General features: G+C 40.9%; 1 protein-coding gene and 3 gene segments (V, D, J or C); all 4 read left to right on the top strand.

Moving 5' to 3' along the window:
• Nucleotides 1–3196: 3196 nt before the first annotated feature.
• Nucleotides 3197–3647, top strand: LOC116521957. The segment is given in 2 exon segments: nucleotides 3197–3242; nucleotides 3328–3647. Coding segments are annotated over 2 exon segments (366 nt in total).
• A 1560-nt stretch (nucleotides 3648–5207) lies between these two features.
• On the top strand, nucleotides 5208–5725 carry LOC116521958. The segment is given in 2 exon segments: nucleotides 5208–5253; nucleotides 5340–5725. Coding segments are annotated over 2 exon segments (432 nt in total).
• Nucleotides 5726–11601: 5876 nt separating this feature from the next.
• On the top strand, nucleotides 11602–12244 carry LOC116521959. The segment is given in 2 exon segments: nucleotides 11602–11694; nucleotides 11778–12244. Coding segments are annotated over 2 exon segments (513 nt in total).
• A 4478-nt stretch (nucleotides 12245–16722) lies between these two features.
• On the top strand, nucleotides 16723–21384 carry LOC116521961. Its single transcript, XM_032236565.1, has 3 exons — nucleotides 16723–16837; nucleotides 16921–17255; nucleotides 21040–21384. Exons 1-3 carry the CDS (start codon nucleotides 16792–16794, stop codon nucleotides 21382–21384), a joined length of 726 nt encoding a protein of 241 aa, XP_032092456.1. The 5' UTR covers nucleotides 16723–16791.
• The last annotated feature ends 3106 nt before the right edge of the window (nucleotides 21385–24490 follow it).

Genomic DNA, 24490 nt, shown 5'->3' on the forward strand with positions numbered 1-24490 from the left:
TGGTCACTAAGTGTGAAAAATGGTCATCAGTCACTTTTTTCAATGCCATTGTAACTTTGGTCACTATGCCACCTTTCTTGCCACAGTTCTTAAGTGAATAACTGCAGCTGGTATTTTGTATTTTGGATAGAATCTTTTTTAAAATAGTTTAGACAATTTAAAAAAAGATTCTATCCAAAATACAAAATACCAGCTGCAGTTATTCACTTAAGAACTGTGGCAAGAAAGGTGATATAATGGGCTTAGTGACCAAAGTTACAATGGCATTGAAAAAAGTGACTGATGACCATTTTTCACACTTAGCGACCATTTTCACACTTAGCGACCATTGCAGCATGCTCATGGTCACGCGATCAAAATTTTGATGTTTGGCAACAGATTCATATTTATGATGATTTCAGTGTCCTGGGGTCATATAATCACCTTTTGACAAAGTCAAATGGGGAAAACAGATTCACTTATGTTACTAACTTATCAGCTGCAGTTATTCACTTAAGAACTGTGGCAAGAAAGGTGATATAATGGGCTTAGTGATCAAAGTTACAATGGCATTGAAAAAAGTGACTGATGACCATTTTTCACACTTAGCAACCATTTTCACACTTAGCGACCGTTGCAGCATCTTCATGGTCACGTGATCAAAATTTTGATGTTTGGCAACAGTTACAATTTATATTTGTAAATTGTAGTTATGTTGAAATAAAAAAAATATTACAATACTATTTTTGCGTTGTATGAAAATTTTTGTTGCTCCGTATAAAATTTTTAATGAAGCCCCCACCCCCAGTCAAAGGTGTCCCTCTTTACTGAAAATCTGGTCACCTTGCTTTTTAGGATGCTGTCTAGATTTGCCATAACTTTCCTCCCCAGGAGCAAGCATCTTTTAATTCCTTGGAATTGGGTATGTCTAGTTTAATGAAAAGAAGGACCGAGGTATTGTATTGTGGTTGCTGCAATTAATATACTTAATAACTCCATTTTTATTCTTTATTTTTTAATAATAATTTTCATAACAGTTGCTCCTGTTTTTGTAATTACTGTTTTATATTATTATTTTAGTGGATTGTTGTCACCCCTGAGAGTCATTTCTATTGAGATGTACACATTTGAACAATAAATGTATTTATTTTCATATTTAAGGAAAGGCATCATCTATAAACTAAGCAAAGGTGTAGCTTCCAAAATGTGCCCTTGGGATCTTGAAGTTGGTGGGAATCTACTCAGAGATTAATTGAGGAAAGCTTAATAACAGGGAGTTCTTAACTTAAATCCACACAGAATAAAATTATTTTAATAAATCCTATGCACAATAAATAAACTATTATTTTAAAATACATTAAAAAATAAAAGAAAAAACCCACTTACCAGCAGGCTTGCACTCCAAGTAAACCCAGAATGATATAGATGTTAATACAAAGAACTGAGCAAATTGAAATGGGGAAAAATGCCACCATTTTTCGGAGCAGAGCTCCAACCTCTGTGCCCCTCCCCTCCGGAAAATCCAGGAAGTAACCTCTCTAGCCATTTCCTGCAGCTCTATGGTACTAGATCATTTTTTTTCTTATAAAAAGGTAAAATGGGGGCACGCGGGGGGGAGGTCCATTTTGTTGCTTTAACGTTTTAATATCTTCAATGAAAGTACTGAGACACAGAGAGAGAGGGAATTTAGACAGGGTATCTTTTGTCTTGCCCCGGTTAAGATTTCTTAAGGAAATCCACTGGGCTTTCAACATGAAGCCAGAAAATGGTCGGGACTTTTTAAAAACGCGGCGGAAAACGGGAAAAATTGTTATAAAGCGTGATTGTCACGCTGAAATCGGTGCGTCTGGTCACCTTATACAATGGATAACGGTACCTCAGACTTTTGCTGAATATGAAAACTACACAAAGGGACATTTTATCTATATATACACACACACATACATACACACACACACACACACACACACACACACACACACACACACACACACATACACACACACCGAGAGTATATATCCCTCATTGTAAAGCCATTTCTGGGTTGACAAGTAAATATTACCCAACAGTCTATGGTGGCAGCCAAAAAGATCACGTCAGTTAATAAAACCACTCTATGAAGCCTTAGTAGGACCACACCTAGAATACTGCACCTAGTTTTAGTCACCACATTATAAAAAGAGGTTGAGACTCTAGAAAGAGTGCAGAGAACAGCAACAAAAATTATTAGGGGATCGGAGGGTAAAACATATGAAGAACAGTTGTAGGAATTGGGTATGCCTACTTTAATGAAAAGAAGGACCAGGGGAGACATGATAGCAGTGTTCCAAAATCTCAGGGGCCTCCACAAAGAAGAAGGTGTCAAATTATTCTCCAAAGCACCTGAGGGTAGAAAAAGAACCAATGTGTGGAAACTAATCAAGGAGAGAAGCAACCTAAGAATAAGGAGAAAGTTCCTGCCAGTGAGAGCAATAAACCCATGGAACAGAAGTAGCCTTCAGAAGTTGTGGACTAGATACCAATCTGTAGACAACTCCGAGCAAAGAATAATTGATGAATAGCAACCCCAAACAAGCAATATATAAAAAGAATATTATTGATGAGTTAAAACCCAATCTAATAAGCAAAGAACATCCCATAGGTTTGATCAATTTCTTCTGTCTGCCTCTTTTCTTCGATTCAACTCAAATTGTCTTACAAAGTGATGCCTCATCATTTGCTTTGCACTGATGTTTTGGGGTTTTCTTCAAGGGGACATACTAAGGGGAGAAAATGTGGAGAGGAAAAATCTCATGAATTCAGATTTGATCTTGTTTTCATGTTCTATCTCAAAATATCTCCTTCCAAACTTTTTATTGCACATTCCTCACCTGTCCTTTTAAATCACTTTTGAGAACTTCTGAAATTTTGCAAGTCTTTGTTTTAATTACTCTAATATAAACCAGTTGTTTTTTTTCCCTACATAATTTAAAGAAAAGGAGTATCCCTTTATTTTTATAAGGAGTGGCATGTTATGTGAAAATCAGCCATATAAACTGTGAGATTAATGCACTGAGGAAACCTCTTTATAACCAGAAATATGTAAATGAAGGCACAATTTCCCCTTTAAAGGAGCCGCTTGGTTTCCCTTTTCAGGCTACCCCCAACCACACAAAGTTTGTGCACTTTCCTCAATCCATTCCTATCCACTCCTTTCATTGGTTACAGGGAGCAAAAAATGATCCTGTGGCTGAATTTGGTGCCCTTGTTAGTGCTACTTCAAGGTAATTTTTTCTCCTCCCTAAAGAATTTCCGTCCATATTCTCTTTTTGTATATAGAAGTTTTCATTGAAACACTTTTGTTTTTAGGAGTTCGATCTGAGGTCCAGTTAGTGGAGTCCAGAGGGGATGTGAGAAGACCTGGGGAGTCCCTCCGTCTCTCCTGCCAAGCTTCTGGATTCACCTTCAGCGACTATGGGATGCACTGGGTGAGACAGGCTCCTGGGAAAGGACTGGAATGGGTAGCCACCATACGTACAAGATCATCTCCTTTAACTCACTACCCAGACAAATTCAAGGAACGCTTCACAATCTCCAGTGACGATTCTCGCAGCCAGCTGTATCTGCAAATGAACAGCCTCAAACTAGAGGATTCTGCAGTTTATTACTGTGTGAGACACACACAGTGAGAGGAAGCCAAGCAAAAACTGTTTTTTTTTCCCCTCTGAGCAGCTTTCTGAATTAAATCAGAAAGTCGAATTTGCATATTTAAAGTGAGAAATGTAATGTATGTCTCCGTATACAATATGGAACCTCAGATCTGATCTTTTTTTGTGTGATTAATTAATTAAATTGCCAACAAGTACAAGGAAACAAGTATGAAAAGACCTGAAAAAATCACACAAATGAATGGACATAAATAAGCAAAACATAGCCATAAACACACAGAAAGAGTACATATAAATGGGGAGAGTAGGACAGGGACAGTAGGCACGCTGGAGTCTTTATGCAGGTCCTCTTAGGGACCTCTTAATGAATGTGGAAGGTCCATGGTAGTCAGTTTAAGGTAAAAGCTATGGGGGTTAGAGGAACTAACAACAGGAACAGGTTCGGTGTTCTAAGAAGCCGTGGGGAAGATGATTGACATTTTGATAGGTGAGAAGAAGGAAATCTCCAGGCTGTTTGAACAAACTGGGTAGTTTGAAAATAAAATGGTTTGTAATGTAATCTACACTCAACCAATGGTAAAAAATCATGGGTGTTGAACAAGAGACAGCAGGAATGATTATCCTAAAAAAAAAATGATTATAAAAGTTATACAGAAGAGATTTTGAGGAATGGAGTAGCAGAATCATTTTTTCAGCACTTCATGGTACTTTCCAGACCTCTCTGAGCAGTTTAGAGAGTCAGTACATTCCCTGCAACAACCTGGGTCCTCACTTTACCAACCTAGGGTGGATGGAAGACTAGGTCAACTTTGAGCCAGTCAGGATCAAACTCCTGGCAGTGAGCAGAGTCAGCCTCCAATGCTGCATTCTAGCCACCGCATCACCAGGAAAATACCCATGCAACCCTCACTGCACAGAATAATGTAAGCCATGTCTGATTTAGCAGTAAGTGTACATTTTGAAATATAGAGGAAACTGAATTATTTGTAGAATATAAAGTTATTTCTTTGTAGAAGTAATTAATTTATAAGAGATGAATATCTTCTCCATTTATCATTTCTTTCATTCCAACTCTGACTTACTAATTGTGCCTCAAAATGCATTTGGGTTTTGTGGTTCTTTTCAAGGGTAAGTGGGGAGAATGTGAAAAGCTTCTACTGAATATACATGTGTGTTTACCTTCATGTCCTGTCCCCAGCGTAGCCCTTTCAAAAGTTATAATTGCATGTTCCTTGCCTCTCCCTTTGAATCACGGAAAAGCCCTGAATCTTTGCAAGCCTCTGTTTTAATTACAATAATATAAACCTGCCATTTCTGCTAAAAAGGGAAAGAATCTGACTTCACTTATTAAGACTGGAATATTTTCTGAAAGTCCCCCATGTAAGGAGACTAGAAGGAAAATTGTGAGATTATTGCATTGAGGGACTCTTTTATCTGGAGCGATATGTAAATGAAGGCAAAATTTCTCCTTTAAATGATCCACTTGATTTCTCTTTTCAGGCTACACCCATCCACACAAACTTTGTGCACTTTCCTGAATTCTTTCCTTTCAATTCCCTCCATTCATTACAACGAGTCGAAATGACCCCATGGCTGAATTGGGTGTTCTTGTTAGTGCTCCTTCAAGGTAGTTTTTCTCCTCTTTAAAGAATTAAGTTCATTTTTTCCCCATTTTGTATATATAAGATTTCATTGAAAAACTCTTGTTTTTAGGAGTCCAATCTCAAGTCCAGTTGGTGGAGTCTGGAGGGGATGTGAGAAGACCTGGAGAATCCCTCCATCTCTCCTGCCAAGCCTCTGGATTCACTCTCAGCAGCTACTGCATGCACTGGGTGAGACAGGCTCCAGGGAAAGGTCTGGAATGGGTGGCCGCCATATGTACAGGATCATCTCCTTCCACTTATTACCCAGACAAAGTCAAGGGACGCTTCACCATCTCCAGAGATGATTCTCGCAGCCAGCTGTATCTGCAAATGAACAGCCTCAAACTAGAGGATTCTGCCATTTATTACTGTGTGAGAGAGAGAGACACAGTGAGAGGAAGTGAATCGGATGCCAAGAAAAAACCTTCTCTTCCTCTCAGCCGCTATCCGAAATGATTCAGTCAAAGGAAGTTTTGTATTTGAACTTAAAAGCTGAAGATAAATCTCCATCATGTCTTGTTCTCTCAAATCTGATCTGTGTAGAAGCATTGTGGAACCTTGTTAACACTTTGATGTTGGGGAAAAAGGGAATTTCCAGGTTGTATAATAAGAAATACGGATTGATGTCCCACAGATCTTCCCTCATATTTTGGAAATTCTGAGTCCCTTAATTCTTAGTTTTACCAAATCCCCATGTTTTATTTTTTTTTTAGACATGTTCTTCCATTTTAATTCTTTCTATATCTATATATTTATTCAACCTCCTCAATCCTGAAGTTCTCTCCCCTTAGTAGCATTGAGCCAAGGGATGTAAACATTGGTCACTGGAGGCCTCTTCTCCCAGAATCCCTCTGAGACTCTATTTTTTAAACTGCCTTCCCGCCTTGATATAATCTCTTGATTACTCCTGCCTCAATTTCACATCAAAGAAATGGATGGGCTGACCTGCCTTACTCCTTAATAACCTTTGGAGAGTAAATGAAACTTGGCGCCATCCATCAACTATCTTGCTTAACAGCAAAATGATTTGAAAATCATTTGTATAAGTTCTGTCTGAAAAATCTCTAAGTGAATGTGCTGAGCGCCTCTTTTATCCCAATCAATATGTAAATCAGAACATGATTCCCCTTTAAATGAGCTGCATGGTTTCCCATTTCAGGCTGTACCCAAGAACACCAAGTTTGCATGGTTCCTAAATTCTTTGCTTTCGATTGTCTCCATTCGATAAATGGAGCGAAAATTACCCCATGGCTGAATTTTGTGCACAGGTTAAGTGTTAATTCAAGGTAGTTTTTTCCCCCCTCTTTAAATAATTTCCTTCATATTCTCATTTTTGCATATAGAAGGTTTCATTCAAATGTGTTTTTTTCTTTTTGGGAGGCCAATCTCAAGTCCAGTTGGTGGAGTCAGGAGGGGATGTGATAAGTCCTGGAGAGTCCCTCCGTCTCTCCTGCCAAGCCTCTGGATTCACCTTCCGCAGCTATCCCATGAACTGGGTGAGAGAGTATCCAGGTAAAGGCCTGGAATGGGTGGCCTTCATACATACAGCTTCAACTTCAACTTACTACTCAGACAAAGTCAAGGAACGCTTCACCATCACCAGGGATGATTCCCGCAGCCAGCTGTATCTGCAAACGAACAGCCTCAAACAGGAGGACACAGCTGTCTATTACTGCAAAAACCTTCTCCTCCTCTGAACAACTTTCGAAATTGATTCAGAAAGTCAAATGTGGGCTTTTTAAAGTGAGAAGCAGAAGGTAAATCTCCGTATACAATTTAGAACCTTAGGTCTGATCTTCTAAGAAGCCGTGTAGAAGGTGAATGACATTTCGATAGGTGAGAAGAAGGAAATCTCTAGGCTGTGGAACAAAATGGGTACGATAGGTTTTAAAGAGTAGCTTTGTCAGCACTCCTCCTTTGAATAATTAGGAAAGAAAACCACAAGACTCCATTGACAGAAATCAAGTGTACTTTTACTAATTATAAATGATTAGAAGCGTAGCAAAGCGAAAGACTGATTATTTAGGCACAAAAGCAAATGATATATAGAATAACCCATTCCCCTCCCCTTGGCATCCCAGTTACAGTCCAATCATAATTCTCCCAAGTGTCAGGTGTGAGATAACTTCGAAAGGCATCACCCAGATGGAATGTCGCTGCCGTTGGCCTTGGCGGGAAACCTCCTCCGCATGCGCAGCAAACCCCAGGATCTTCCTCCAGCACAATTAGTATTCCCCTCCCAAATACCATGCCCCTCTCCCCGTTTCAATGGCAGCTGAAGCAGCAGCAAAGCAGAGGCTGACATCCGGCCCTCCTCCAGAAAAAGGGGTTTTCAAAGTCCTCAATTTTAAGCCCAGTTTCTCAACCATTGCAGGATTAATCATACATCTAGAACAGCCCGAATCGAGTAGAGCGGAAAGCCGCTCCGTCTCCCCACCAGATGGCACCCTTAACTCAATTGGGATCAACATGGGGCCTTTATGTGAACTCACGCATTGACGCGAGTTGTAGTCATCGGAGTCATCCGAGGAGCTGGTGGTCATGTCCGCTCCCTCCTCCATCTCCGGCTGGAAACACTGGGGGGTATTTTCAGCAGCGAGCGCAGCTCCCCTCTCCTTCCCCAGGGCCTTGCGTGCCTTCCCTTTCCTCTTGGTAGGGGTTTGGGCGGGCGGAGGAACTTTAACGCGGCAATCCATGGCGCGATGGCCTCCTTTTCCACAACGGAGGCACATGAAAGGCTTGTCTTTGCCGGTGGAGCTTCCCTTCCCTTCACCCCTGATGTGGAATGGGGCCCTTTGAGCTGGGGGGGGGGGGTGATCTCTCTGTTTTTCCCCTTTCACACATTGAATTCTAATCAAGTCTAGTTCAACATCCGCTGTACTTTCATAGCCAGCAACAATTTGCTTAGGAAGGTGTCTGTTAACACATTGTTGGTAAATGTCCTCGTTTAATCCGAATGCAAACTGGTCCTGAACCTCTTCAGCCACCGGCTTATTTCCCTGTTTTAGGGCCATAAAATTCACCTTCCCTCGTCTCTCAATCAGTGGGTTATCAAACCTCCTTTGTAGTGCAGCATTAAAGCTATTAAAATTCCTCAGGACAGGGGAATTACATTGGTGTAAGCTCACCATCCAAACGGCCGCTTTTTCTTCCAAAGAAAGTGAAACTATTTGCACTTTCATCTCATCTGACTCTAAAACTTGGCCATATTTTTCCATATAGTTGCAAATCTGCATGACGAAAGGACCCAACCTCTTTGTATCACCGTTATATTTTGCTGGTAAGGGAGGGACTTTTGCACTTCTGCGTCTTCTGGGGGACCCCCCCACTCTGGCAACAGCCCTGGCTGGGGGGGAAGACTGTTTCTGGGTTTGCTTGCTCCCATCCCCCCTTGGCCTCTTCACCCTCCCTAAATTTATGCAAGGAGTACCTTTGTGCAGATTCTTCCGTTTGCTCTCTTTCCATTTTTCTCTCCCGGGACCTCCTCTCGGTCATAGTTTCTTTCCAGTCTGCTGGGGTTTTCCTTTGTTTCCGTCTGGTGATTCCTGCATCCAAATTCTCATAATTCTCATAGTCCTCTTTTTGCCCCACTCCCAAAATCCATCGGGGCTGAACCGCAGGCTTCTCTATCCTCAGGCCAGCTAGCCTTTCAGGTAAAGTTGGTTCTGCAGTTTCTCTTTCAATCTCCTCATCATCGCCTGCTTGCAATGACATTTCTCCGTCCTTCTTGTGAGTACACCCCCCACGGTAGATTGAAAACTCCTGGTGGGGTGTGAATGAGTCTTTCGCTTACTGTCAGCACTCCTCCATTGAAATAATTAGGAAAGAAAACCACGAGACTCCATTGATAGAAATCAAGTGTACTTTTACTAATTATAAATGATTAGAAGCGTAGCAAAGTGAAAGACTGATTATTTAGGTGCGAAAGCGATTGATATATAGAATACCCCATTCCCCAGCCCTTGGCATCCCAGTTAGTCCAATCATAATTCTCCCAAGTGTCAGGTGTGAGATAACTTCGAAAGGCATCATCCAGATGGAATGTCGGTGCCGTTAGCCTTGGCGGGAAACCTCCTCCGCATGCGCAGCAAGAGGGGCAGCAAACTCCAAGATCCTCCTCCAGCACAATTAGTATTCCCCACTCAAATACCATGCCCCCCTCCCCCGTTTTAATGGCAGCCGAAGCAGCAGCAAAGCAGAGGCTGACAATACCCTCCAAAACAAAAATGACTTTGGTCTGCATTCAGTTCTTTTGGGTTTCTTCAAATGGTCATGTTAAACAGGAGGAGAAAATATAAAACCTGTTACTGTGAACCCCTGGTACGCTCAAATATGGGAGGGAGCATACTGCTTCCCTTTTTCTGTGTTTCAGATCACCCTAGGAGCCATCCAGGCAGAAAGCCATTTTTTATGTTCCCTTTGTTACATTTGTGTTGCATTTGTGCTGATAAGTCTACACACACACACACACACACACACGCACACACACACACACACACACACTCTGAGGTTTTCACTGGTGTTTGTATGTAGGTCTTTGGTTATTCGGGTTTTCTCCCGCGTAAAATTGGAAGTGTCTTTGCGACGTTTCGACGAAGTCTCATTCGTCATCTTCAGGCTGGTCGCATCTTGTAGAGTTTGAGAGTTTGGAATGTGAATATCAGTGCCTATCCTTCCTAGAAGAATGAAATATTTGGGGAAATATTTAAAAAAAGGCAGAATATTATATATTCCCAAAGGAAGAAAAGGAGAAACATGGTTATTTTTTTAAAGAGGCAGAAAGCAGCCCCCAATTTTCTTAATGGGATGAAAACCATTAAGTCACAATAGGGATTTCCCAACACCTTTTTTAGAATACAAATCCCTTCATTTCATCATCTATCTGCATTGTTCTCTACTGCCATGCAGAAGTCTGAAAATAAAACTTCAGTATGATCTTTCTAAAAATCCAAACCGCCATTCTCATGTTGAGGAAACATCTGGACCAAAAGAATCTCCTTAGAGAATTAGAAAAAAATGTGTCCTCTCCTCACTTTGGACAACAGGGGGCAATGTTGGCACACGAAACTCCATGGCTTATGGGGGAGGGAATAAATCCATTCTAAATAGATATTGTCTAATTTTGGAAGTGTGACAGTTGTTATTTCTGTAATTGTTCCCTGAAAAGTCCGCCTCTCAGGAGGCTACAATCGCCCCTATGAAGCCTAGAATTGTTGTAATATGAAAGGGTATGTATCATTTCTGGCTTGATTGTCAGGAAAAAAAAAAAAAAAAAAACCAGACCAGATTGTTCAAATCTTTGATGGGAATGAAAATAATATAGAGGGATGTTTTATCAGGTTTTTGGCCCTGCAAAAATAGCCAAAAGTAATGTGGATAGAGATATGTACATTAATCGAGAAGATTTTGTGGTTTAAGCTACAATGGAAAGCATAAAGAAAGCTTTATTTCACGAGTAATAGACAGGTAAAAAAAAAACCACCATGAACCTTTCTTTCTATATCTAACAACTACAGGGAGACTATTATAGGCCCCATATGGAAAGTCTTGGCACTTAAACAGATTAACAGAGTTGGAAAGGAAATTATAGGCAGACTCAGTGGTGTGATTCAAATAATTTAATAACCGGTTCTCTGCCGTAATGACCATTGGGGTAGGTGGGGCTCGGTGGTCATGTGACTGGGCGGGCGTGGCCAACTCAAGATCACTCAGGTCGATGGACGCTTCGCCATAGCTGTTATAATGTAATACGAGTTAACCGGAGAGGCAGTTTCTGTAAAGCAGGGCAATAAAGATCAGGCTAGAAACAACACCAGAATGTTTCCTTCCTGCCTTCCTTACAGGATTAGCCCTGTAAAGTGGAAAAAAACAAAAGGAGATTTCTTCTAACAATCGGTTCTCTGAACTACTTAGAAAGTTACCAACCGGTTCCAAAGAATAGGTGCGAACTGGCTGAATCCCACCACTGGGCAGGCTAGTCCAATCTCCCTGTCCAAGCAGGAACCCATACACTATTTCTGACAGATGGCAGTCCAGTCTCTTCTTCAAAGCTTCCCGTGATGAAGCTCCCTCAACTTCCAAAGGAAACTTCTGCTCCATTGGTTGATTGTTCTCACTGTCAGGAACTTTCTCTCTGTAAAGGCTGATTCGTTTTGCTTTGGAATGGAAACTTTTATTTTAAAAAAATCATCTGCACAAGGAATGTACAAACTCAACAATGAAACCCCTGCTCTGAAGAACTCTTTTATGTCAGCCAATATGTAAATGAAACCACAATTTCCTCTTTAAAGGCAACAGTTGACACCCACCGACACAAACTCTGTGTGGTTTCCCAAATTCTCTCCTTTCAGTTTGCCTCCATTCATTAGAGGGAGCGAAAATGACCCCGTGGCTAAACTTGGTATTCTTTCTTGCATCCCTTGGAGGTAATGTTTCATTTTATGTAGAGGCTCCTTCCATTTGCAGTTCCTGTATATAGGATATTTCATTGAAATATCTTTCATTTTAGGTGTCCGATCTGAGGTTCAATTGGTGGAGTCTGGAGGGGATGTGAGAAGACCTGGGGAGTCCCTCCGTCTCTCCTGCCAACCCTCTGGATTCACCTTCAGCAGCTACTACATGTTCTGGGTGAGACAGGACCCAGGGAAAGGACTGGAATGGGTGGCCAGTTTAAGTGGAAGCGCAACTTACACTTACTACTCTGACAAAGTGAAGGGACGCTTCACCATCTCCAGGGACAATGCCAAAAGCCAGCTGTATCTTCAAATGAACAATCTGAAAGAAGAGGACACATCTGTCTATTACTGTGCGAGAGACACAGTGAGAGGAAGTGAATCTGAAGCCCGTCAAAAACTTTCTCTCCTTCTGAGCAGCTTACATTTATTTACACTCAGTCCTTTTATTACTTTCCTTGCTGAATTCCCTCAGTTTCATACTTTCCTACATGTTATTCATTTTCCTTTCCTTCTGCATTAGTTTATACTCTGTATGCTTAAACCTGGGTCTCCATCCTTCTCCAATCTATATAAAATCCCCTGATACCCTAAGTTTTCTCCCATCACCTGGGCCATGGGAAGGTTGCCAGATATTGACAATTCCAAATCTTTCCTCCCATGGAGCTTTATTTTTCTTTATGTTTATTTTGGACTGTCTTTCTGCCGTGTTGCCACTTCTTGGTGGCTATTCTCACCACCATCTATAAACCAGGAAATGGTTTGGCATGTCATGCTTACCACTCTATAAAGCCTTAGTAAGGCCACACCTAGAGTATTGAATCCAGTTTTGGGTACCACATTATAAAAAAGATGTTGAGACTCTAGAAAGAGTGCAGATAAGAGCAACCAAGAACAAACATATGATGAACAGTTGCAGGAACTGGGTATTGGTAGTCTGGTGAAGAGAAGGACCAGGGGGTGACATGGTAGTTGTTGGGCCCAATAGTTGTTGGGCCGTCAAAGAGATGAGGGGGTCAAGCTATCTTCCAAGGCACTTGAAGACTGAACTGCCATCTGTCAGAAATGGTTTAGGGTCTCTTTCTTTGGTGGCGGGTTGGACTAGATGACCTACAAGATCCCTTTCAACTCTGTTAATCTATCAAGAAAATGCTTAAGTTCTTAAACATCTTGTTTTTTTGGCTGGAATACTTTTCTTTGCTCTTGCTTTTGGTCTTAAGCAAGTTCTTTAGTGTCTTCCCATGTCTTTCCACACAAATACACACATAGTCTTTTTAATAATCATATTATTTTAAAAAAATAAAATAACCCCTCCTCTCTCTCTCTCTCTGTGTGTGTGTGTGTGTGTGTCTTTCTCTCTCTCTCTCTCTCTCTCTCTCTCTCACACACACACACACACACACACACACACACACACAGACATTCTTGATGGGTGATTGTCTTTTTTTATATTTTTAAAACAAATTGCACAATTCATTCAGTTTATTCCATCTTTTTATTTCATCTGATCCAATCTGTAATGAACCATAATAATAAAACTTCCCTGTCTTAACTCTCTCTGTCTCTCTCTCTCTCACTCACTGTGTATTTTTATAAAAACCATGTTTTTAATGTTTATGCAAAGACATTGATAGGGGATGCCCTAAAGAGAAGCTCTTTTTACCTGAAGCAATATGTAAATCAGGGCACAATTTCCACTTTAAAGCAGACAACCGGTTTCCCACAACACAAAATCTGAACATTTTCCTGAATCTTTTCTGGTTGATTCCCTTCCGTTCATTGGAGGGAACAACAATGATTCTGTGGCCAAAGTTTGTGTTCTTACTAGCAGCCCTTCAAGGTAAGGCTTTCCCTTATAGCATTTCCTTCACTTGATGGTCCTTCTATCCAGAGATGTCATTGAGACCTATTTCTCTCTAGGTGTCTGGTCAGAGGCCCAGCTGGTGCAGTCTGGAGAGGACTTGAGAAGACCTGGGGAGTCCCTGCGTCTCTCCTGCCAAGCCTCTGGATTCACCTTCAGCAGCTACTGGATGGCTTGGATGAGACAGGTGCCAGGAAAAGGCCTGGAATGGCTTTGCCATATACATCCAACTTCATCTAACATTTACTACTCAGACAAAGTCAAGGGTCGCTTCACCATCTCCAGGGACAATGCCCCAAGCCTGCTGTATCTGCAAATGAACAGCCTCAAAACTGAAGACACGGCTGTCTATTACTGTACAAGGGAGAGACACAGTGAGAGGAAACTGAACAAAAACCTTCCTTTCTTTCAATGAAAAATGAGGAAAATGGTTTCAGAATTCCAGTTTTACCTTTCCCGTTTGCAAGGTGATGTGAGACAAAATAAAACTGGAATGGAATAACTGTAGTCCTTGAGTTACGAACCACAAATGAGCCCCCAAACCCTTGTTGTTAAGTGAGACCTTTGTTAATTGAGTTATTCCCCATTTTATGACATTTATTGCCACAATGTTTAAGGGAATTACTGCAGTTGTTAAGTTAGTAATTTGGTTCTGAAACGAATATGGATTCCTCAGTTTTGTGGCCCAACAGCGGCCGGCTGATCTATTGGTGGAATGTAACAGTGATGAACACTATGGGACTGCCCTGGAGGCTGAGGAAGACTCTGGGGGGTGTTCAGAGTCAGAGCAGGGACTAGAGAGGCCTCTTGGCCACCAGGTAGCATCTGAGTCAGGGAGCAGTGAGGAGGAACAGAGGGAGGCTGTCCCTGACATGCGTATGCGTAGGGCTGAGAGGAGGAGGGAGCAGCTTTGGAAAAGGGCTGACAGAAGGAAATAGGAACAGGTGGCTACTTATTGGCCCTTCCCAGAAAGCTTATAGGTGGGGCGATGGGAGGGGAATTTTGCAGGAAACAACAGTTTACTAATCCAGGTGTAGAGAAAGTTTGGAGAATTTCGTGAGTTCAAGCCTTGTTTTCATAGAGATAATTTTCTGGACTCCTAGCCAGGGGGTTGCTTATCTCCCTCCTTAGTTGTAGCAGACAGCCAAGCCGGCATCAATATATATTAGAGGCTTTGGACAGGATACCCATTGACTTTGCTTGCCAGAAGGACGTAAAAGGTCCTCACAAGATCCCAAGTCACTGCAAAGGTCATAAATATGAGTCAGTTGCCAAGCGTCTGAATTTTGAGCATGTTACCATGGAGATGCTGCAACACTCAGTGTGACAAATGATCATTAATTCTATTATTTCATTGATGTTGTAACTTTGTAGGGTCTCTAAATAAACTGTTGTAAGACTGATTCTACCTGGATTTTCCTTTAGTGCCCTGCAGAAGTCTGAAAATGAAACATGAGGACGATCTTTCTAAATATCCAAACTGCCACATGGACATTGAGGAAACATCTGGACCTAAAGAATCTCCTCAGAGAATTAGAAAAATGTGTCCTCTCAGGGGGGAATGTTGAACCACGAAACCCCATGTCTTATGAGTGACGGGGGTATAAATTAATTCTAAATAGATATTGTCTAATTTTAGAAGTCTGACAGTTGTTATTTCTGTATTTGTTCCTTGAAAAATCTCTGAAGAAAAGTCCAACTCCCAGGAGGCTACAATGCCCCTTATGATGCAGAAAATTGTTATATATAACAAAGATTTGTATCATTTCTGGCTTTGTCGTCAGAAAAACTGTCCACTTAGTTCAAATCTCTGACGGGAATGAAAACAAGATAGAGGGATGTTTAGTCAGGTTTGGTGGCCATGCAGAAAAATAAAAAAAAAATATGACTATTGATATGTACACTTATCCAGAAGATTTTGTGGGTTAAGCTAGAATGGAAAGAATAAAGAGAGTTTTCTTTTTGGACAGGGAAAGAGGCAGGGAAATAAATAAATAAATATTCACGAAGGTTTCTTTTTATATATGGCACCTGCAGGGAGATTATTATAGGCCCAACATGGAAAGACTTGACACCCTAATTTCACAGGTGAGATGATTGGATCTGCGGTTAAACTGAAGTCTTTTACTAGAAAAAACTTTCATAGACATTTTGCATATAATGGGGAAACATTAATCCACCTTCAATCTACATTACATTCTTTCTATATTAATTTACCTTCCATCATCTGATACCTCAAGCACTTCCCCCACAGCTGGGTAGCACCAAAGCTGCCAAATCTTATAAATAGAGAATGGCCTCCCAGAAACCTTCTTGGTCTATAGAGATTTGATCGTCTTCATGTTTTATTGTTACTGCCCAGTAGTAACATATTTGATTCGGAAAAGAAACCTTAATAAACATTTTGCAAACAACAGAAAAACATGGTTTTTTGTTTGTTTGTTTTTTTATTGTTAGAAAAAAATGGATAAATAAAAATATGAGCTCTTTTTTTATATAACTGCAACATTAACACTTCATGTTATAAATATACTTATATAGTGAAATTAGTACATATAAAAATAAGGAAGCTTTGGGTTTTTTTTTCAATCTCTCTTCAACCTCCCTCCCTCCCTCCCTCCCTCCCTCCCTCCATCCTTCCCTTCCTGGTTGTTTATTATTAGTTTTTCAAAATGCAGTGAGTGATTTGATAATTTTTTAATCGCAATGAAAAACAATTCCTCTTGACAATGTTATGAAATATCTTTTATCTTAAGTAATCATATACAGATATGATCTTGGTTTACATTTGGTTCTGTGGGGCTTCTTCAAAAGGTCATATTAAAGGATAAAAGCAGAAAACATTTTCTGAACTCAAATGTGCTACTTTTTTTTAAAAAAAGTATTTCTAATGTGTCTCCTTCAAATGTTCTTCCCGCTTCTTCATCCTTGGTTACCCTGAATCACTTTTGAAAATTGGTGAAATTTTACAGGTCTTTGTTTCAATTACTCATCTATAAAGGCTACTTCAGTTTTGTATGGACAGCTATGAAAATCCTGCTCTGAGGAAGTCTTTTATCTCAAGCAATACGCAAATCAAGGCCCAAATTCCCCTTTAAAGGCCACACAGTTGGTTTCCTTTTCCAGGGACACCCATCAACACAAAGTTTGTGCATTTTCTCCACTCCTCTCCTTTCAGTTGCCACCCATTCATTGCTGACAGAGCAATAATGATACTGTGGTTGAACTTGGTGTCCTTACTTGTATCCCTTGGAGGTAATGTTTTCCCCTGTGTAGATATTTTTTCCATCTGCTGTTCTTATATACAGGAGAACTCATGGAAACATCTTTCTTCTTAGGTGTCAGATCTGATGTCCAACTGGTGGAGTCCGGAGGAGATGTGAGGAGACCTGGAGAGTCCCTCCGTCTCTCCTGCCAAGCCTCTGGATTCACCTTCAGCAGCTATTACATGAACTGGGTGAGACAGGCTCCAGGGAAAGGACTGGAATGGGTAGCCAGTATAAGTGAAAGCTCAGGAACTTACACTTACTATTCAGACAAAGTCAAGGGACGCTTCACCATCTCCAGGGACAATGCCAAAAGCCAGCTGTATCTGCAAATGAACAATCTGAAAGAAGAGGACACAGCTGTCTATTACTGTGCGAGAGGCACAGTGAGAGGAAGTTTATCTGAAGCCTGTCAAGAACCTTCTCTGCCTCTGAAGACCTTACACTTATTTACACTCAGTCCTTTTATTTCCTTCCTTGCTGAATTTCCTCGGTCTCATACTTTCCTACATGTTATTCCTTTTCCATTCCTTCCCCATTTATTTATACTCAGTATGCTGAAACCTGAGTCTCTGTCATTCTTAAATCTGTATCTTCTTGGCAGTGCCAGGAATGAAACATACTGGCAATTGCAAATCTCTACTGTCATGAAGCCTTCTGGCTTTGTTTATTTTGGACTCCTTGCCAATATTGTCACTGCTTGATGGCTATTCTTACCTTGATATTTATCAGGACATTTCCCTATTGATGTGTTTGTGTTCATGTTAGGGTGTGTGTCTCTCTCTGTGTGTATTTGTTTTCGTAGATTTTTACGGATGTAGGTATGCTGGTCTTGTTGTATTCGGGTCTTTTCCCGTGTAAGATTGAGATTGTCTTGGCAACGTTTCATCGAGGTCTCACTCGCCATCTTCAGGCTGGTGTTTTCGGCTTCGTGCTTGTGCAACATATATATATATATATATATATATATATATATATATATATATATATATATATATATATATATATATATATATATATATATACTTAAAGTCACAACCCCTGGTATGCCCAAGTGTGGGAGGAAGGTCACACTTCCACTCTCTGTCATTAGGCTCGTCACAAGAGTCCATCCAGACAGAAACCCAATATTTTTACTGTTGCCTTTGTTATATTTGTGTTTTTATTTGTGCTGATAAATAAATAAAGGAAGACTAGTATAGATCTATTTCAAGCTATTTAGCTCTCATCAGCTAGCCATATCCTTACTGGGATTCGAACCTGTGCTCTATTGCCTCCCAGGCAGGGAGTTAACCATTTGAGCTACAGAGAACGACTCCTTTTATCAGCCAGCCAGGGTGGGAGGTATATACTTAAAGTCACAACCCCTGGTATGCCCAAGTGTGGGAGGAAGGTCACACTTCCACTCTCTGTCATTAGGCTCGTCACAAGAGTCCATCCAGACAGAACCCAATATTTTTACTGTTGCCTTTGTTATATTTGTGTTTTTATTTGTGCTGATAAATAAATAAAGGAAGACTAGTATAGATCTATTTTAAGCTATTTAGCTCTCATCAGCTAGCCATATCCTTACTGGGATTCGAACCTGTGCTCTATTGCCTCCCAGGCAGGGAGTTAACCATTTGAGCTACAGAGAACGACTCCTTTTATCAGCCAGCCAGGGTGGGAGGTATATACTTAAAGTCACAACCCCTGGTATGCCCAAGTGTGGGAGGAAGGTCACACTTCCACTCTCTGTCATTAGGCTCGTCACAAGAGTCCATCCAGACAGAAACCCAATATTTTTACTGTTGCCTTTGTTATATTTGTGTTTTTATTTGTGCTGATAAATAAATAAAGGAAGACTAGCCATATCCTTACTGGGATTCGAACCTGTGCTCTATTGCCTCCCAGGCAGGGAGTTAACCATTTGAGCTACAGAGAATCCCAGTAAGGATATGGCTAGTCTTCCTTTATTTATTTATCAGCACAAATAAAAACACAAATATAACAAAGGCAACAGTAAAAATATTGGGTTTCTGTCTGGATGGACTCTTGTGACGAGCCTAATGACAGAGAGTGGAAGTGTGACCTTCCTCCCACACTTGGGCATACCAGGGGTTGTGACTTTAAGTATATACCTCCCACCCTGGCTGGCTGATAAAAGGAGTCGTTCTCTGTAGCTCAAATGGTTAACTCCCTGCCTGGGAGGCAATAGAGCACAGGTTCGAATCCCAGTAAGGATATGGCTAGCTGATGAGAGCTAAATAGCTTAAAATAGATCTATACTAGTCTTCCTTTATTTATTTATCAGCACAAATAAAAACACACACATATATATATATATATATATATATATATATATATATATATATATATATATATATATGTGTGCGACATACATATATATATATGTGACTTTAAATATATATATATATATATATATATATATATATATATATGTTTTTATTTGTGCTGATAAATAAATAAAGGAAGACTAGTATAGATCTATTTCAAGCTATTTAGCTCTCATCAGCTAGCCATATCCTTACTGGGATTCGAACCTGTGCTCTATTGCCTCCCAGGCAGGGAGTTAACCATTTGAGCTACAGAGAACGACTCCTTTTATCAGCCAGCCAGGGTGGGAGGTATATACTTAAAGTCACAACCCCTGGTATGCCCAAGTGTGGGAGGAAGGTCACACTTCCAATATATATATATATTTCTGAGGTTTTCGCGGGTGTTAGTATGTAGGTCTCTAGTTGTTTGGGTTTTCTCCCGCGTAGAATTGGAGATGTCTTGGCGACGTTTTGACGAAGTCTCATTCGTCGTCTTCAGGCTGCTTCAGGCTTGGTGTTTCCAGGAGTAAGTACTCCTGGATGGCAAGTGATGGCGAGTAAGTACTCCTGGAAACACCAAGCCTGAAGTAGCCTGAAGCACCCTGAAGATGACAAATGAGACTTCGTCAAAACGTCGCCAAGACATCTCCAATTCTACGCGGGAGAAAACCCAAACAACTAGAGACTATATATATATATATATATATATATATATATATATATATATATATATATATGTGTGTGTGTGTGTGTGTGTGTGTGTGTGTGTGTGTGTGTGTGTGTGTGTGTCATGTAATGAGCTTTATGGCTGGTGAGGCAGCATTTTTTTTAGACTTGTGGACTTCAACTCCCAGAATTCCACAGCCAGGCATGCTCAGTTCTGATTTAAAGTGACAGCCTTTGTTTTTCTAAACTTATTTGCTAAATAAGTTTCCTTCTTTCTTTTTCTTTTTCTTCTCCCTTCCCCTTCTTCTTCCCTCTCTCCCTCCCTCCCCCCTCTCTAAAACACACACAGACACAGACACAGACACAGACACAGACACAGACAGACTTGCGCCAAGATTCAGAAAATTTTGGTTTTCCTCCTCAGCCCATATTAGCAATACCACTAGCAGCATTTTGGCTGGGAGATGTAAGTAGAAGTGGGAATTCATTCAACTGAAAACATTGGATAATTAAAATTTCACATTATATATTCACATGTATAATGTGAAAGTGGAGGTGACATTTTTAATCCAGAAACATCCACCAATTAATGGGCCCAAGACAATTGTTCCTTACTTGATATATCTCTATGCTGTGGCAATCCAAACCATTGTATACAAAGTCTCTCATTTATCTTTCTTGTTCATTTACTGAATATCGCATGAACATGGATCGAATCAACAGGCCATACATTAAGAAGAAGCATTCATGCACACACACATTTCTTGCCACAATGCTCCAGGGAATTGTTGAAGTGGTTAAGTTAGTAATTCAGTTTTAAGGGAATGTGGGTTCCCCGTTGACTTTGCTTGTCAGAAGGACGTAAAACGTGATCGCAAGATCACAAGGGACCTCATAAGATCCTAAATATGAGTCGGTTGCCAAGTATCTGAATCTGAGCGTGTGGCCATGGAGATGCTGCTCATCAGTCATAAGTCACTTTTTTCTTTGACGTTGTAACTTTGTGTGGTTTCTAAATGAACTGTTGTGAGTCGAGGTCTACCTGTATTTTCCTTTAGTGCCATGCAGAAATCTGAAAATGAAACTTCCAGATGATCTTTCTAAATGTCCAAAATGCCATTCTCATAATGAGGAAACATCTGGACCTAAAGAATCTCCTCAGAGAATTTGAAAAATGTGTCCCCTCCTCATTTGCTGCTGTCTATAGGAGTTTTCATTGAAACTCTTGTTTTTAGGTATCCAATCTGAGGTTCAGTTGGTGGAGTCTGGAGGGGGTGTGAGAAGACCTGGGGAGTCCCTCCGTCTCTCCTGCCAAGGTTCTGGATTCACCTTCAGCTGCTATTACATGAACTGGGTGAGACAGGCTCCAGGGAAACGCCCAGAATGGGTGGTCTACATAAGTATATCCTCATCTAACATTTACTACTCAGACAAAGTCAAGGGACGCTTCACCATCTCCAGGGATGATTCCAATAATCTCTTGTATCTGCAAATGAAGAACCTCAAGCCAGAGGACACAGCTGTCTATTACTGTGCAAGAGACGCACAGTGAGAGAAAGTGAATCTGAAGCTTGTCAAGAACTTTCTGCACTTCTAAGCAGCTTAAACTCGTTTGCACTCAAACACTTTTTTTTTTAATATCCTCAAATTTCCAGTCTCATTCTTTTCGACCTTAATTCATATTTTGGGAATGGGTCTCTCTTCCTCCCTTGTTGTCACTACTTTTTGTTTACTCTTACCACCACCTGTAAATCAGGAGAAGTTTTGAAATAATGTGCTTCGTACACATTCAAATACATCATCTTCTTTCGTCTATAAGGAAATGAAATATATCCTGGCGTTTCCTCTTGTAGAGCTTTAGATTTTGGAAATTCAGCTGCCCAGCTTCCTCTTTGCAAAGCAAGAATTCAATGTAATCAAATGTGAGGCAACTCATTGCATGAATGCTTACAGGGACAAATCCATGTTTATGTGATTGTCTGCATATTAAAAAAATGTATAATGTGATTGCAGAGATTATTATTTTTATCCATGTAGGGACAATACAAAAAAAAAGATATATCTATGAGATATCTGTGACATTTCAAATCAGTGAATCCAAAGTGACTCACATAGAGTAGAGTAGAGTAGAGTAGAGTAGAGTAGAGTAGAGTAGAGTAGAGTAGAGTAGAGTGGACTGGAGTGGAGTGGAGTGGAGTGGAATGGAATAGAATAGAATAGAATAGAATAGAATAGAATAGAATAGAATAGAACAGAACAGCAGAGTTGGAAGGGAGCTTGGAGGTCTTCTAGTCCAACCCCTTGCTTAGGCAGAGAACGCTACACCATTTCAGACAAATGGTTATCCAATCTCTTCTTAAAAACTTCCAGCATTCACAACTTCTGGAATTTACACTTATTTACACTCATTCCCTTTTCTTTACTTGCAATAGCATCAAATTTCTCCAGTCTCATTCTTTTCTACGTTATTCATATTTTGGGTCTGGATCTGTCTTCCTGCCTTGTTTTTACTACTTGTAGTTTACTCTTAGCACCACCTGTAAATCATGAACAACCTCAAACCAGAGGACACGGCTGTCTATTATTGTGCAGACAAGGTGAGAGGAAGGGAATTTGACGTCTGTCAAGAACTTTCTCTACGCTTGAGTTTTTTACACTCAGTCCTTTTTCTTTTTTCAATATCTTCAAATTTCCTCAGTCTCATTGATTACGGTATAGTTTGGATCTGGTCTGCCTTCACGTGTTGTTGTTACTAACTTGTTCTCTACTCTTACCACAACCTATATATCAGGAGGACTTTGACATGATGTCCTCCATACACATTCAAATCCATCAGCTTCTTTCCTCTATCAGGACACGAAGCGAATCCCGTGGTTTCATCCTGTGGAGTTTGGGATTTTGGAATGTGATTACAGAAAGCCAATTCAGCTGCCCGGCTTCCACATTGCAAAGCAAGAATTCAGTTCAAACAAATGTGAGGCAACCCCTTCTGTGAATAATGAAAAATGTTTGTCTTCATGATTATAAGGACTTGTTTGTCCTTCCCTTCCCTTGAATTGTGAGCCGCCCTGAGTCCCCTCAGGGAAAAGGGCGGCATAAAAATAAAGTAATCTAATCTAATCTAATCTAAGCCCACATTTATGTCTTTGTGCATTTATTAACAAATGTTTATAATGTGAATGCAGATATTTTTTTTTTAACCATCAACATCCATGAATTAAGGGACAATAGGGAAAAATAGGTATATTTGAGACATTCTATATCAGTCAATACTAAGTGAACTGATTTATCTTTCTGAGTCCACTGTGAGAATGTTGGTTAAACAATCATTTATTATTTTGACTGGTTATCTTGTGGACATTCAGCAAATTGTGGTTTCTAAACGATTTTTAATTGTTTAATCATCCGATACATTTGGTACTCATGCTAGATACAGATTGCCTGAGGATGGGCTCCAGGTTCTGTGGACATGGCTTGGTGGGCATTGCAAGGGAAGGATACTGCAAAATCTCCATTCCTTCCCCACTCCAGGGAAAGGATACTGTAAAATCTCCATTCCCTCCCCACTCCAGGGGAAGGATACTGCAAAATCCCCATTCCCTCTCCACTCCAGGGGAAGGATACTGCAAAATCCCCATTCCATCACCACTCCAGGGAGAACGATATTGGAAAATCTGCATTCCCTCCCCACTCCAGGGAAAGGATACTGTAAAATCTCCATTCCTTCCCCACTCCAGGGAAAGGATACTGTAAAATCTCCATTCCCTCCCCACTCCAGGGGAAGGATACTGCAAAATCCCCATTCCCTCTCCACTCCAGAGGAAGGATACTGCAAAATCCTCATTCCCTTCCCACTCCAGGGGAAGGATACTGCAAAATCTCCATTCCCTCTCCACTCCAGGGGAAGGATACTGCAAAATCCCCTTTCCCTCTCCACTCCAGGGAAAGGATATTGCAAAATCCTCATTCCCTCCCCACTCCAGGGGAAGGATACTGCAAAATCCCCATTCCCTCTCCACTCCAGGGGAAGGATACTGCAAAATCCCCTTTCCCTCTCCACTCCAGGGAAAGGATATTGCAAAATCCTCATTCCCTCCCCACTCCAGGGGAAGGATACTGTAAAATCTCCATTCCTTCCCCACTCCAGGGGAAGGATAGTGTAAAATATCCATTCCCTCCCCACTCCAGGGGAAGGATACTGCAAAATCCCCTTTCCCTCTCCACTCCAGGGGAAGGATACTGCAAAATCCCCTTTCCCTCTCCACTCCAGGGAAAGGATATTGCAAAATCCTCATTCCCTGCCCACTCCAGGGGAAGGATACTGTAAAATCTCCATTCCCTTCCCACTCCAGGGGAAGGATACTGCAAAATCCCCATTCCCTCTCCAATCCAGGGAAAGGATATTGCAAAATCCTCATTCCCTCCCCACTCCAGGGGAAGGATACTGTAAAATCTCCATTCCTTCCCCACTCCAGGGGAAGGATAGTGTAAAATATCCATTCCCTCTCCACTCCAGGGGAAGGATACTGCAAAATCCCCATTCCCTCCCCACTCCAGGAAGAACTATATTGGAAAATCTGCATTCCCTCCCCACTCCAGGGAAAGGATACTGCAAAATCTCCATTCCTTCCCCACTCCAGGGGAAGGATAGTGTAAAA

Source organism: Thamnophis elegans, chromosome Z (assembly GCF_009769535.1).
Source record: "Thamnophis elegans isolate rThaEle1 chromosome Z, rThaEle1.pri, whole genome shotgun sequence".
Classification (NCBI taxonomy): Eukaryota; Metazoa; Chordata; class Lepidosauria; order Squamata; family Colubridae; genus Thamnophis; species Thamnophis elegans.